General features: G+C 44.3%; 1 protein-coding gene across 1 annotated transcript; it reads left to right on the top strand.

Annotated features, from left to right (window-relative positions):
- Window positions 1-1,331: 1,331 nt before the first annotated feature.
- PGRMC2 (progesterone receptor membrane component 2) lies at window positions 1,332-14,260 on the top strand. The gene is made up of 3 exons (XM_074905103.1): window positions 1,332-1,698; window positions 12,138-12,293; window positions 13,044-14,260. Exons 1-3 carry the CDS (start codon window positions 1,332-1,334, stop codon window positions 13,139-13,141), a joined length of 621 nt encoding a protein of 206 aa, XP_074761204.1. The 3' UTR covers window positions 13,142-14,260.
- Window positions 14,261-14,510: the final 250 nt, after the last annotated feature.

Here is a 14,510-nt window from a genome sequence, read left to right on the forward strand (position 1 = left end):
GTTATTTTCCACTGGCTTGAGCCTCTTGCACTGTCTACCAGCCTTCGCGAAAACATTTGTGCTTTCCAATTTTTGTGACTGAGTTACACAATTGTGAATTATTCTTAAGGCTGATATTATTAGGCAGGGATGCTTCAGCACCACAGTTATGTGGAATAATGATGTTTCTTGAGTCCAAAGTACTCCTTGTATCACACGCCAAGCTCAGGGAGAGTAGCTGAGCCCGGCTTACGTTCCCTAGGCCCAGTAACCCATTTGTTGAGCAGCTCTTCAGTATCACCTGACAGAGTTTTGCTTAGGAACACATTCACAAGATGAGAGGAACAGAAGGGCTAAATTCGGCTCAGGTCTTCATCTTCTCTGCAGGTTAAGTGTCGTTCTACTGAGATGATCTACGTGCACCCACTCTTCTTGAAAATAGTAAGTTTTAAGTCTTTCTCCTCACATAAGCAAGCAAACTCACTCCCAGTCACAGGCTGCAGAAGATATACTAGAGCCATCTACACGCTGCCATGCTGCATTTCACAGCACAAGGCATAATTCTAGTGGATTAGTCTACTATTGGCAACCCTCACGTTTTCTGACAGCAAAAAGTGGAAGGGTGTATTTACCCTAAGCCGTGAAGCGCACCAAGCAGTCCCCTGAGCTACCTCCAAAAGGTTTCCCTCCAAGACCGGCCGCTGTGTCCCCTCAAGCGGGCGGCACAACCACCGCCGCGCCACAGCTCAGAGCAGACGTGTCGCTTTACTCCGCGACCGCCGACAGGGCGCTGCGCAACGTGGCCGCACGGCGCTGGCCAGCCCCGCCGCCCTTCCACCCTTTCCCCGGCGGCGGAAGTACGCGCGTCCCGCAAACCCAGCCCGCGGATCTAACGCGCAAGCCCCGCCGCCCTCAGGGGCGGGCTGCCCGCCCAGGCCCCTCGCGCCGCGCCGTGCGCTGGCGGCCCGCAGGAGGCGGCGGGGCCCGCTCCCTCCCGCGAGAAGCGGGGCGGCGGCCGAGGTGACGGTTCCGCGGCGCCAGGCACCTCCCGCCAACGCCCCCCGCCGGCCGCGCGGGTGCCTGGGCCGGTGGCGGGGCCGCGGCGCATGCGCGCTGGGGCGGCCCCGCTCGCGAGCTGGGGCCCGCGGGGCTGGCGGGGCGTGTCCGCACCCGATTCGCCCGCGAGGCGCGAGCCTGTCGGGGGCGGTGCCGCCTCGGCCGGGCACCAATGGGAAGCGCGCGGGGGCTGGGCGGGCGCGGGCGCGGTGGCCGCCTGGCGTCTGTCCGGGCGCGAGCGGGGCGGGGCGGGGCGGGGCGGAGCCGTCGGGCGGGCGGGCGCTGGCCTGGCAGTGATGGCGGACGATGGGGAGGGGAGGCTGAGGACTGAGGGGAGCAACGACGGCGGCCTCGGGGACGGGGGTGCGGGGGAGCCGCCGGCCGGCACGGCGGCGGCGGTGGGCGGTGAGATGCTGCTGAACGTGGGGCTGCTGGCGCTGGCGCTGCTGGCGGCCTACCGGCTGTACCTGCGCTGGGGGACGCGAGGCGGGCCGGGGGGCGCGGCCCGGCAGAACCAGGCCGCCGCCCTGCCGCGGATGAAGCGGCGGGATTTCTCCCTGGAGCAGCTGCGCGAGTTCGACGGGGCCCGCAACCCCCGCATTCTCCTGGCTGTCAACGGCAAAGTCTTCGACGTGACCAAAGGCAGCAAGTTCTACGGGCCCGGTGAGACGCCGGGGCCGGGGCCGGGGGGGTCCCTCGGCGGAGGCTGCCGTGCCGTGCCGTGCCGTGCCGTGCCGTGCCGTGTGGGGGCCGCCCCCCGGCTGCCCGCCGCGTTCCGGGAGGCGGGGGCGGCGCCGGGGAGGGCGGCAGGGATCCGCCGCGGTGGGCCTGCCCCGCCGCCGGGGGCTCCTTGCTGACGGCCCCCGGGCCTCAGCCCCACCAGGGCGGGCGGGGGGTTTCGGGGAGGCCTCGCTCGGGCCCCCGGGTGTCTCTTGGGCGGGCAGCCTCGTGCTGGCTGTCCGCAGGCGTGGTGGGGCCGGCGGCCGCCCGGGCTGGTGTGGTACGGGAAGCGGCCGTGCGAACCGGCCCCTGGCCCTGGTCGCCGCTCTCGGCAGCCCCTTGCCGGGCCTGCCCGCCCGCGGCCTAACGGCGGGCTACATAGATGATGCACAACGGGTCTGGGTTCTGCTCAGGCATCCGTCACACATCCGTTTTTCCGGTTGCCTACATTTGGATATGCAATGTTTAATTCTTTTTTTTTTTCCCTGTCTTTTCTAGTAGGTTTCCCACGTGCAACTGAGCAATGCTTCCTTCATTCTAGCTCTTACAGTTCAGGAAAGGAAAAAAACCCAAACCGGCTGGGTACTTATTTAGGTGCAAATGCCATATTGAGTGGGAATTTTAATCAGGATAGAGGCAAGAAGGGAGAGCTTTGGGACTGATACCTTGCTGCCATTGAAAAGAGTGCAGAAATCTGTTTTTTAAACAGAAAGACAGACAATACAGTTCTTTGGAGGAGAAATGTGTTCTTCAAAGGTTCAGAAAAGTATGCTTCAAAGGCAGTGTTATGTTTCCATATTGTGGATTGTGAAACTGCAGCATATTTTCTTGTACTTGAACAGTATTCTTAATAATGAGGTGGATAAATTTACTAGTGAGCACTCTGTTCACATCTGATGGCAAAGGAAATTAGGATTACGACTGCTGATAATATTCTTTCTTAAACAATGGTGGTTTGGAAAACTTGATCTAATCAAATTATGCAGGTGTTTTCATAGTAGGTATGGCAAGTGTCCTTGTATGAGGGGTGGAGGAGGGAGAGAATACTATTTCCCCCCCCGGAAATAGTTAAAATTAAGTCATTATTCTTATTTTTTAACAATCTTCGGTTACAAAAATAAAAATACAGAACTGGCATGTTACAGGTCTTTGGTTCTTACCAGGGAAGTGACAAGCAGTTAGTTGTACAGTTGAACTGGGCTGAGTATTTTGTAACTTGTTACCCTCAAAGTTTGTGATACCAGCTCTGCTACCAGTCGCAGAAATTGAAACTGCCATAATTGACTCAAAATGCTTTTCTGACTGGGTACTGTAAAAGTTAACGATGGAATCTAAACTATACTATCTTGCCATGCCTCATTTTGTTTACTGACAAAAATGTCAGAAGCTGAGACAATGCAGTTTGGTGTGCTGCAGATTTCATGACGCTTAATTGGACTAGTTATTTTGTCTCACTTTAAGGGTTTTTAAACTGAGACCTATGTGCTGATATAAAATGCAGGTAATACATATGCTACGTGAAACTTAAAACACCAGTCAGTTGACAGATTGCTTCATAAATTACTCCATAAGGTAATACTGAACCATAATCTAAACATTCGCTTTAACTCTTTTGTGTATCAAACATAATTAGACTCTCCACTGTAGATCATAGAATCATACACTGGTTTGGGTTGGAAGGGACCTTAAAGATCATCTAGTTCCAACGCCCCTGCCATGGGCAGAGTCACCTTCCCCCAGCCCAGGTTGCTCCAAGCCCCGTCCAACCCGGCCTGGAACACTGCCAGGGAGGGGGCAGCCACAGCCTCTCTGGGCAACCCATGGCAGTGCCTCACCACCCTCACAGGAAAGAATTTCTTCATTATATCTCATCTAAATCTACCCTCTTTCAGTTTAAAACCGTTACCCCTCATCCTGTCCCTACACCCCCTGATAAAAGAGTCCCCAGCTTTCCTGTAGCCCCTTTAAGTACTGGGAGGAGGCTGTAAGGTCTCCCTAGAGCCTTCTCCAGGCTGAACAACCCCAACTCTCTGAAACTCTCTCAGATATCACTGGTTCACATCATCAACCTCTGGAGCTCTATTGTGAGGAAGCTAAAGGTTTATGTTCTAGGACATCACTCTGCTTTTTTGATAGCTGGCAGCAGCTGGTTTCCCTAAAGCAGTGCTTCCAGCTTTTTGTGGAAAGGGACAAAAGTGCGCTTTTTTTTTTTTCCTGCCTGTAGTGAAAGATTGCCTTTTTATAACAGAACTAACATCTTTGTCTATCAGATCTCTCTCACTTGGGGCCATGTACATGAGGATAGCGATTGCTCAACCTGTGCATCACCAGCTGAGTATTTTCTGACAAACGTGTTGATTTTTTGAATTGTGCTGATGTGGTTTCCTGTACAAGTGCATGTCAGGGAATATTTTCTTGCAACTGTTTGGTGGCTGAAAAGGAAAAAAAGCTAGTAGGTGGTTTGCAGGCCTTAAAAGATCTGAGAGAAGTTAGGTGGAAAAGTCTTCTACAGCTGGTTGAGACCTTTTCAGAAGGACTTCAGTCAGAGTAGCTTGATGTCCACAGCAGCTCTCTTGGTATTTTTATGCCGTGTAGCTGGAGTATAGCAAAAGTGCAAAGCATACCAACAAAGCTGTTGCCAAGTTTTGTTTAACAGAAGAAAGAGTTGAGAGCACTGGCTTTGCTGACATTTCAGGCTTGGGCTGTGAGCCTTTTTTACGTTGAGGTACTGATGTGAAATAGTAATGGTTTGCTTTGAAGGTGGCAAAAAGCATTGTCTGAGGGCTCACTATCAAATCTTAAGTATGTTTTGACCACTGGGTTAATGTTGAATAATGTGGCTGTCTCAGAAGTCTTCTGATGTCTTGAAATTAAGGTGTTTTTTTTTTTTTTTCTTTAGTGTAGTTTGGATGCAGAGGTGTTACTTACTTTTCTACTTGGAGCAGAAAGCTAAAAATGCATAGAACTGTCATCTAGTCTAGAGTTTTGTCTAGCAGTTGAGATTCCATTAAAATTCCCACCAAGCTTATGACTTTATTAGAAGCTCTCCCGTTTTTAAGTTCCTATCCACTGAATCCTGTTATACTTTGGTCTGTTTCATTCAAGAGACCTTTACATACATACAGTTAAGATATTTTAAAAAATTGCTAAGATTGTTGAAGTCATCCTTTCAAAGAGCCATGATTGAAAACTTAAGTTTCCTGAACATTTAATCAAAATGTTTTCCAAATTTTTGGGATTTTCTCATGTTGTCTTCTTTAAGCTTGCCACAATTTAGTCTTTGAAATGTCTACTGCATTTTAACTAAGAGCAAAAGGTTATATCACACATCTAACTGTCTGTGCCTCTAAAGATCACTTCTCTTACACTGAACTCTTCATTTAAAACTTTACTTACCAATTTCTTTTCCAAAATGCTGCCTCCAGGGATAGTCCTCTCTCCTGCGAGTATACCCTTTATTTCAACACTGGACTTTTACTTGTATTAAATACCACCTCTGTTTGTGCTCGAATGAGTAAGACTCCTAGCATGCTTAGCTTCGTTATTAATTTTAATTAATTGTCTTTTCCTTTATCACTGCAAACTCTAAAAGAAATAAAGCAAACAATTAGTGGCTCACTATTAAAAATATCACTTAACCAGGATCTCACAGAAGCTGTTTCGGGGTGATTTCCCCATCTGTAGTCACATCTCATGACTTAGAATCTGATGATTAATACCTTTAGTGCGTGCTGTGGTTGGTTTATATCCCTATAATGAGAGACAGTTTTTACTGGTTCATTTATCACAACATTTAATTTCATGTTTGTTTGTGTCAAGATTTCTGGTAGTATATTGGTCAATAGAAGGAGATAGTAAGAGTTAAAAGTACTGTTAGCAAACCTTAATATTTAGCCTTTAAATTGGCATGCCAAGCTAATGCTGTAAACAGATATGAAAAATGTATGGCTTTGAGCATGACAAAGCAGGATTATGTGCAATCCGGTGTATGCAATGGTTCCACATCACTTCTTGGTTCTTAATGTTTCATGATTTTTAAAAAATCAATTTCCTGACTTTCCTTTGCTGCAATACGTTGTCACTGTCAACTCATTTCTCATTCCACTCTTGTCTTTCAAAGTGTCATACAGATTTCTGCTTTTGGGTTTGCCAAGAGGAATAGATTAGGTAGTAAGTAATTTGCACAGAAATTTCCATCATAGTTCATTTTTCATGAGGGGAAAATTACCTTTATTTCATGTTGCAAATCCAGTTAAGAACTGTGATGTCTGATGTTAAATACTTTGAAAAATTCTGTAGTAAACATCTGTCATTTTTTTCCCTTCATTTGTATAAAAACAATCTGATGCTGTTAGACTTCCTTTGGAATTGAGTGCTGTGAACTTGATTGTGTCTCTAAAAGATGGCACTGATGCTTTTCAGTACATCCTTAACAAGGGTATGGTTAGAGGGAAATGTTGCAGGCGGGATATCCTATATGTTGTGTCTGGAGAATTATGTTAAGGGTGGCCTTATCTTAACAACACAATGGGCCAGGGGTTTATGGATAAGTACAGAGTATGAGACTGGGGGGAAGGAGGTGCTTCCTGTAAGGTGTGTGTCTTCTCTGTGTTCTTCATGTTTGTCAGCTGTTTGCTGTCTGCATAATGGAGGTGCCTCTGGTGCTGGGACTCAGCTTTTCAAAGAAACAGTGTTTCTGGATAAAGAAGCTAAGTTCCTAGTGGTAGTAGTAAAACTAACAGGGTGTATGTGTGCATATTGGCAAGAGATTGTTTCTGTACTTCTGACGAAAGGGAGTAGCGCCCTTGCCACCAGGATGAAGGGGTTTTTCTAAACCCTCAGTCCACGTTCACAGAGAGCAGGGGTCAGTAAAGCGGTTTTATGTAGGAAGATGCATCACTCTGTCTTCCTCTGCTTCTGCTTTGTGTGTCTGTCAGCTCTCTCTTTTTCTTTTTTTCCTTTTTTAATAACCTGAATATATTCCTTAAAACTTGAACAATTGTTTGATAAAAGGTTTGTGTAAATCCCTAGTTCCTATTTAAGCCATTTGGGTTCCATTCACCTGCAGTTTTAGGGGCCTGATCAAGCAGGTATGCTCAAAGCAAGATATATTAGGATGTGATAGTGACATCATTGTTAAGGACATATAGATGTTAAATCCAGAACACAGCAGTGTAGCTCCCTTTCATTTAATCCAAAGAGCTGGCCAGCGTTGCTTCCTTTATTATGAAATAAACTAGTGGCCAGAGCATTTCCCACCAAATCAAGATGCGGGATCTAGGTCCTCCTCAAGTATGGAGCTGTTTTCCAGGAATCTTCTGACTACAGAGCTACAGGCTCTCCTAGCCTGCCTGTGTAGTTGAAATTGGGTCACTGATTCTTGCACTTTTTTTCCCAGAGTAGAAAAGGAAGCAAGCAAGAGAGAGGCCCTCTGGTCTTTGTGCTGAACAGGTCAGGTTTAGACCCTTGTTTCTAAGCAGTTCCCATCTTAGCATGTAGACTTTGTGGATTTCTCTCCTAAGAACGCTTACTTTCCACACAAATTGTAACTTAAAATTGACCCACATCTTTCCTTTCATGTAAATCTGGAGCAGTAATGTTAAAACTATGTCACCTTGAATTCCCAGTCATAAACGTTATTAGAAAGCTGCTGCTTGCAAGTTGCATCTCAAAACGGCTTTGTCCGATTTGTAACTTTTTCATTCACGCATAAAAGATGCAACACTGAACAAACATGTGTCAGGATTCAGATGAAAAATTTTAGACAGTGAAGATTTTGTTTTGATTTTGAGTGCATGCAAAAGGTAAAGTGGTAGAATAGTGCAGCTGTCAGTAATTTTTGTGATCTGTCTCCCGTTGTTCCTTTAGCTTACATTAAAGGAGAGATTAGTCTTTATTCTTGTCTGCAGTTTAAGAAATGTTGTCCATGAATTTCTGAGCATCAAACAAAACTGGGTTTTGTTTCCAGTGGCTGCATGGACCCCACAGATGCACAGAGCATTGGGTATGCTTTGCATATTTGGTGATTGCTTGGAAGTGCTTTCTGCCTACCTGAAGAAACCAAAGCTGGTTTGAAACTGAACCTTATTAACCTGTGCAGTTTCTTCAGAGAACTTGTGTGGGCCTTGTGGGAATGAACACAGTTCTTAGATTACAAATCAGCCCATTAGATATAAAGTCCACATGCGCTGGCTCTCTGTGGTGACAGTTGGAGCAATCCAAAGTTCAGTGTACAGCGGTCACCTTTGTTACTAGTCTTGGAGCAACGGTCTGGGGTGTTCTGCAAAGCTACTGCAGAACTGGTCAGATAGCCGCTGTGGTAAACTGGGAGCATCTGCTCAAAAGTTGAACTCAGGCATAGGTTTTGTTGGGGGAACCATTGGCCAAACCGGTTGAAAATTGAAACACGTGCTGTTCCAAGATCCAGTTTAGCCTGTTCTGGAGCAAATGACTGGAAGCAGCACCAAATAAAAACTTCAGCTTGAACAGCTTCATATATCAAACTTTTAAATACAGTGCTGTAATGTTATTTTTCCTTGTCTGCTGTTGTAAGGTGTCTGCAAAGTGAAATCTTCATTTGAGAACCAGAACAGGGCTAGGAGATGCAGGAATTGGAAAGTTAATTTTACTGGCTGAAGAGACTTTGGTTTTGCTGATTCTCAAGCTACCCAGTTCATTTGTGAATAAAGATGAATGTCAGGCTGACACAAGATGTCAGATTCATCAAGACGGCCAGATTTTTATCTGAATTCTGAAAGAAAGTGAACATCTGCAGGTGGTGGGTAGCAAGGTAGCTTAGAAGGGCATACTTTATACAGGGTAGAGTTGAAAGGTAGATGAGGGCTTTATACAGGGGGAAAAAGGCAGTGTATAAATGTGATGGTGAAGATATGGAGATATGTAAGCAAATTCATGGTCTTGATAACTGGTGTCAGGGCTAAAATAAACAAAGGCTCTGAAACAAAAGTGCTTTACTATGTGAAAGCAATGATGGGAAGCATTCTTCCAGGAACAAAGTTTTCCTTCATGTAAGGCTGGTAGCTACATGTTTTAATGGGTTTTGATACTTCACTGGCTTTCCTTTTGTTTTTTCAAGATGCCAAATAGGAGTGGGAGGAGAACTTTTTAAGGAAACACTTGACCACGAAATAACTAATTCAGGGATACAGCAAAAAGAAAAAGGCTAAAATTTTGTGATAGGGTCTCAGAAAATAAGTTTGGCATACATTCTTATCCTAATGGCATCTCCTCTTGCAATCTCTGCAGTATGTATATTGTGTCACGGGGCAATCAATTATTTAGAACAGGAGACAGTCTAAATAGGTAGGCAGACAAAAGGAAAGAAAAGAAGGACTGTGGGTAGGGCTTGTAGAGTAAATTGCATCTGGTCATGAAAGAGCTCTGTGGGAGTATGTCTAGGATTGCACTAATGTCTCTACCTCAGAATCCTGTTCTTGAAGCATATTTTTCTCCCCATGGTTCTCCATGTTACCACCTTCCCAGATGATGCTCCAAGCGCAACAAAATCTGATACGCAAAATACCTTTTTAAGACTTGCACCAGTGAATAATAGACCTGGGCTTATAGCAACCCCCCAGACCTAGGTTCTATATTAATATAAAATACTGTACTTAACCTCTGTGTAAAAGTATCTGAATGGAAGCCTTAAATCTTGAAATTGATTGCTCATACTGAGATCTCTGAACTTCTGCTTTAGCAACCCTGCAACTACAGTGAAGCCAGGCTTGTGCTTTTTAAAAAAAAATCATAATTCAATATTTGCCTTTTAGTAAAGGATTGAAGGATGGGACACATTTCTAAGTTACATTTGCAGAGCTGGAATTTGAGATGCTGTCTACCAAGTCCAAAGGCTGTTTTTAACCAGTTAGCATTCTGTTGAGTGCTTGGACCTGGCTTGATGGTTTCTCTGTGACACCCCAATATTTCTGTGGTAAATGTGCTGGAATGTTAACATATAGATTCAATTTTAGAAGAGACTAAAAAATACTGATATAGTAGCATCTGACATTACAGTATATTTGCAGAAATTTTATATCAGTTAATGCAAACTGATAGGCTCTAAAAGCATTCGTGCTTTCAACTATATATTATTGAGAGGTAGGGTTATACGGATAAATATAATGTAATTCTCTTTTTAATAGAATTAATTGAGATCAAGCTGGTGGACAAAGAGATGGCATCTCAGCAAGTGCTGTAAAACTCTGTAAACCATTACCTGCAGGGTAGAAGGGAAGGGCAACAGTGCGCTTCTCTCACTCTGGTTAGCCAGAATTTTGAAAATGCGTGACGCAAATAGCTGGCAGTGTTCATGAAAATACTTGTTTTAAACACTTCAGAGGAAGGAAAAACTGAGGACAAAATACTATTGGTGGGGAGGTTAGGTAGCAATTTATAATTGCTCTTAAGGATTTACTGATGGTGTGTAGTCTTTGTAAGAGCTGTTTATAGCTTCTATGTGCTTCACTCAGAACATCAAAATCTAGATCAGTTGAATGATGGCTGTGTTGGAGCGAAGCAAGACTTTCTGGTTGAAGAAGCTCTATGTTACATTGCAAATGACGGCCATTGCTACCTCTTATCCTGTTTTATGGGAAGCGACGGGGCATGCAAAACGCATGGATCAAATAGCTTGGTATAGGATTGATTTCAGCCTCTGAATCCTGTTTTTCAAATAAACATCTAAATCAGGAGGCAAGTAGGAAAGATAAGAGTTCACAAGCTCTCTTGACTTTGTTTCTGTTAAGTAGCATAAATGTAGCCCCCGGTCCCAGAGGCAGTTATTGCAAATGCTGTTCCCAGAGCACAGTATCTGGAAGGACATGCTGTTCATCGTCATGGTTGTCTCTTATGGCCAGATTTGTACAGCGCAAGCTTCCAGTTGATAGTTCTTTCTCTGATGTCTACTTCTTGTGAAATTTTGCTTTTAAATCAGTTGGTTTATTTCCAGAGATACAAGGGAATTGTCTTTGGCACACAAGACACCCTTCTGTTCTCAGGTTTGACTGTAAGCAACTTACCATGCCAAGCACTCTGGGGTGGAGAGACGGCACCAGTTCTGGTGAGGACGTAGTTTCTTCTACTCCATACGGTACTGAGGTTCCCTGCCTCAGGAGTTCTTCCTGCTGCATTCAGCCTCTGGCTCAACCCTGAAGTCAAATGCCCGGCAAGAGCAGATAGGTGTGGTGGCTGGAGCAAGCGGCCTGGGAGGAAACCAGCCTCTCTGAATGATTTCCTGTGGCTCGTCCTGGTGCAGAAGAGGTCTGAGGTGCTGCAGCAGGCAATAGAGGGGGTGAAAGACGGTGTGTTGCCGCTTGCTTGTGTTCATTTTTGCCCATGGGTGCTGCCTTTTCTTCAGGCTGATGGCCACTGTCGTCCTCTGAGAGGTAAGCCAGAGAAGGGTTCTGGCCTGTTTGTCTTTGTAGGGAGCACTCTTTAGAATGCCTTGAGCATTTCCCTGTTGCTTAGCAGCTGCAGTTAGTGCAGAAAACTTTAAAGTGTTGTGTTGTTTTGTTTTGTTTTAATTGAGCCGAATTAAAGTATTTGTTTTTAGGTCAAGAAAATTGAAGATAACATTGTGTTTCAAGTTCTTTAGATTAATTAAAATTTGGGAAGGCTAGTTACCAACCTCATTCTGAAAGTTGTTGGTTTTCAAATCATCCAGTTCTCTTTGTAATAATATTTGACAGTCATTGCTTAAAATTTTACTAGCACATTCATGCTGCTTTGCATCAGTCAAAAAGTACAGAAGAAGCTTTACGTTCTTAGCATGAAGATTTGTGCCGTTATCAAGAACAATACAGGATAGGTGTATGGGTGATCTGTTGCCCAAAATAAATGAGGTTATTTTCACAGAATGTGTCAAAAGACACACTGTCAAGTATGTAGAAAGTTGTGGTGGTTCTGTAAGTGAAGTGAAATTACTCATTAGCATTCTTAAGTTCTATTTATCAATTAAATGCAATGGATTTCTAATTAAGATGTCTGTACAATTTGCTTTTATTCGTGTCTGACTTGTCAATATTCTGTGTTTTGCTTAATAGAAGTGCGTTTCTTTTGAATTCCAGCCTCCAGTCCCTTTGGAGTTTACATCAGCTGACTTGCATCAAATGGCAGGGGTTTTTCCAGATATCCCTTCAAAGCTATTTTTCTGGTTCTGCTTCTCTGGGCAGACTTTATCTCCTAGCGGTACTTCAGATTGAGTTGCAGTGCTGTTGAATGTTGAACAGCCATGGCGTTGAAACTGCTGCTGTTCCCATCACTGCAGAAGTTTAATGTATGGCTTCGGCAGCCTGTATAAAGAACTGAGATTGGTCACCATAAACAAAGACTTGAAGGTATCGATTTTGTCTTTTTGTTTTCAGAGGGTCCATATGGAATATTTGCTGGCAGAGATGCCTCCAGGGGACTAGCAACTTTCTGTCTAGATAAAGATGCACTCAGAGATGAATACGATGACCTATCGGACTTAAATGCTGTACAGATGGAAAGTGTAAGAGAGTGGGAAATGCAATTTAAAGGTAAATTCTCAAGTCAGGAGCACATCTTTAGCTTAAGGAAATGCTTTTAATAAAAATGACTGCTTTGGGCTCGGGGCAGCTTTTAAAGAGACGTTGCCAGTAACATTAATAATGCAGTGTGACTTTCTTGGGAAAAGACCAGGCCTTTCTTCCATAAAGAGGATTCCACTATACCCCACTCCAGCTTTCTCAACCTCTTAGTTTTATACAAGAAAGCTGTTCCCTTCCTAGCTCTTCAGTGCAGAATTTCACTCTGGTATCAAAGTGTAGCTTAGCTGATGGAATTCCTGCTCAGAGGTTGCTGGCTTTGGTCCTAATTGTAATCCCACAGCATCCAAAGAGTTGTTTTGGCAATGAAGGGTTGAACGAATTTGTCTTGAAATAATTTCTCAAAAGTATGGAAGTATGCCTCTGGAGGGAGGGGGAGTCCTTTTTTACATTAATTGAAATCAAAACAGGGTGAGGGAAATTTGTGCTGGTTTGAATAGCACTGTGTTTTCAGCCATTGTGTGATAAAACTTGATGAGTTGCGGGAGATTTGAAACAAAGTATTCAGAGTAGAGAAAGACGTGAGCAGCAGCGGTAGCAAGACTGTTTTAGGAGGCCGAGCTTGCTGACAAATTGCCATCAACATCCATGATTCAGGTTCAGAACCTTAGTGTGTGGGAGAAAAAGTGAATTTGCAGCAGTGCAGGCTAACTAGCAAATGCAGCTGTATCTGATTGTAACGGAATCATAAATCTTTTTCAGAAAAATATGACTACGTAGGTAGACTCCTAAAACCAGGGGAGGAACCATCAGAATACACAGATGAGGAAGATACCAAGGATCACACTAAACAGGAATGAACTTTGTAAACAACCAAAGTCAGGGGCCTTCGGAACTGCAACCTCTTATTCCCCATCACAGAATGTCCTGCATCTTTGGGTACAGTTCATCCGCTGCGAAAAACATTCAACAGATTTTGTACAAGGAAAATAATATACTCACAAATGAAGATTTGAACACTAGACATTATTTGTGCTGCCAAACTTTTTGTTGCAGTTTATTTGTAATGTCTGGTTAGGGTTCGTTAGTGAAGAGGGGCCAGGGATTTAAAGGCAAAAATGCTATTCCTTTTTATCAGTAAGCTGAAGCCTTCAACTAGTATATATTACAAGTCCTCTAAAAGACATGAGTCTTCAAGCTCAGTGGAAGGTTTGAATCTTGTTTCATGTGTGTCTTTTCCTTCAGCATTAAAGAAAGATGTACTCATGTACATCAGTATCAGTAGGTTAGACCACTGAAGCTGGTGTTAAAATGTGAATTTCCAGTTTTGTTTTGTATGTGGGTGTTAGGAACCCTGGCAGAATACTTCAGTTCTCTAAGAGAAGTCCATGTAGATTAGGATGGGGGTAAAATTCATCCTTTGCTCAAAAGGATTGGGTAAAACTGTTTTCTCTGCAACAACTATTATCTGAAGCCTGCCTCTCCCCCCTTTTCCCATCCTCTAAATCAAATCAAATATTAATTGTGCCTTATTTCGCTTACATAGACTTGAATTGTTTTAAGGGACAGCCCCAAAATTGCAGTTTCATGGTCACTACAAGCAGCATTGAGACTGAAGTTAGAATGTTCTGTTGACTGGAAAACCTTGATGTCATTCTGTGTATAGAATGTAAAAGAGGAATACTCAGTGTTACTGCCATATGTTAATACTCCATATACTTAAATTAGCATTGTGATGGCCAAACGCATACTCCCATGCTTCTTTTTAAGTAATTACAAACACACAAAAAAATTCACCCTTCCTCCTCTTCCAGAAGCTGCCTAACTTTTGGGAGCATAGCCTTCACACCCCCGTAGAGTGGAGGGGCCTGCGCGCGTGTGTATGTGTGCGTGTCTGTCTGAATGCAAGACTTGGGAGGGATTGTTTCTGCAGATATTGTAAATACGAGTACCATTTTAATAAAGCATGTACAATACCACACGTGCTGTCAGACTGTGTGTAGAAGCTGCTGAGCAGAGCTGGAATGTGGTGGAATACAAAGTAAGGGGAGGAAGTCTTGGATGTGAACCCTCCACTGCTGTTAATACTGTTCCTTGTCCTCCTGGTGGTGTTTTGCCTTTCAAGTCCCAGCTTTTGAAGAATCTTGAAGACTTACTCAGGTAAGCTGTATTTAAGACAATAAACCTATGCCAGTGCAGCTATGGTGGAAAAAAATAAGTGATGTAAAT

The sequence above is a fragment of the Athene noctua genome, chromosome 4 (assembly GCF_965140245.1).
Source record: "Athene noctua chromosome 4, bAthNoc1.hap1.1, whole genome shotgun sequence".
NCBI lineage: Eukaryota > Metazoa > Chordata > Aves > Strigiformes > Strigidae > Athene > Athene noctua.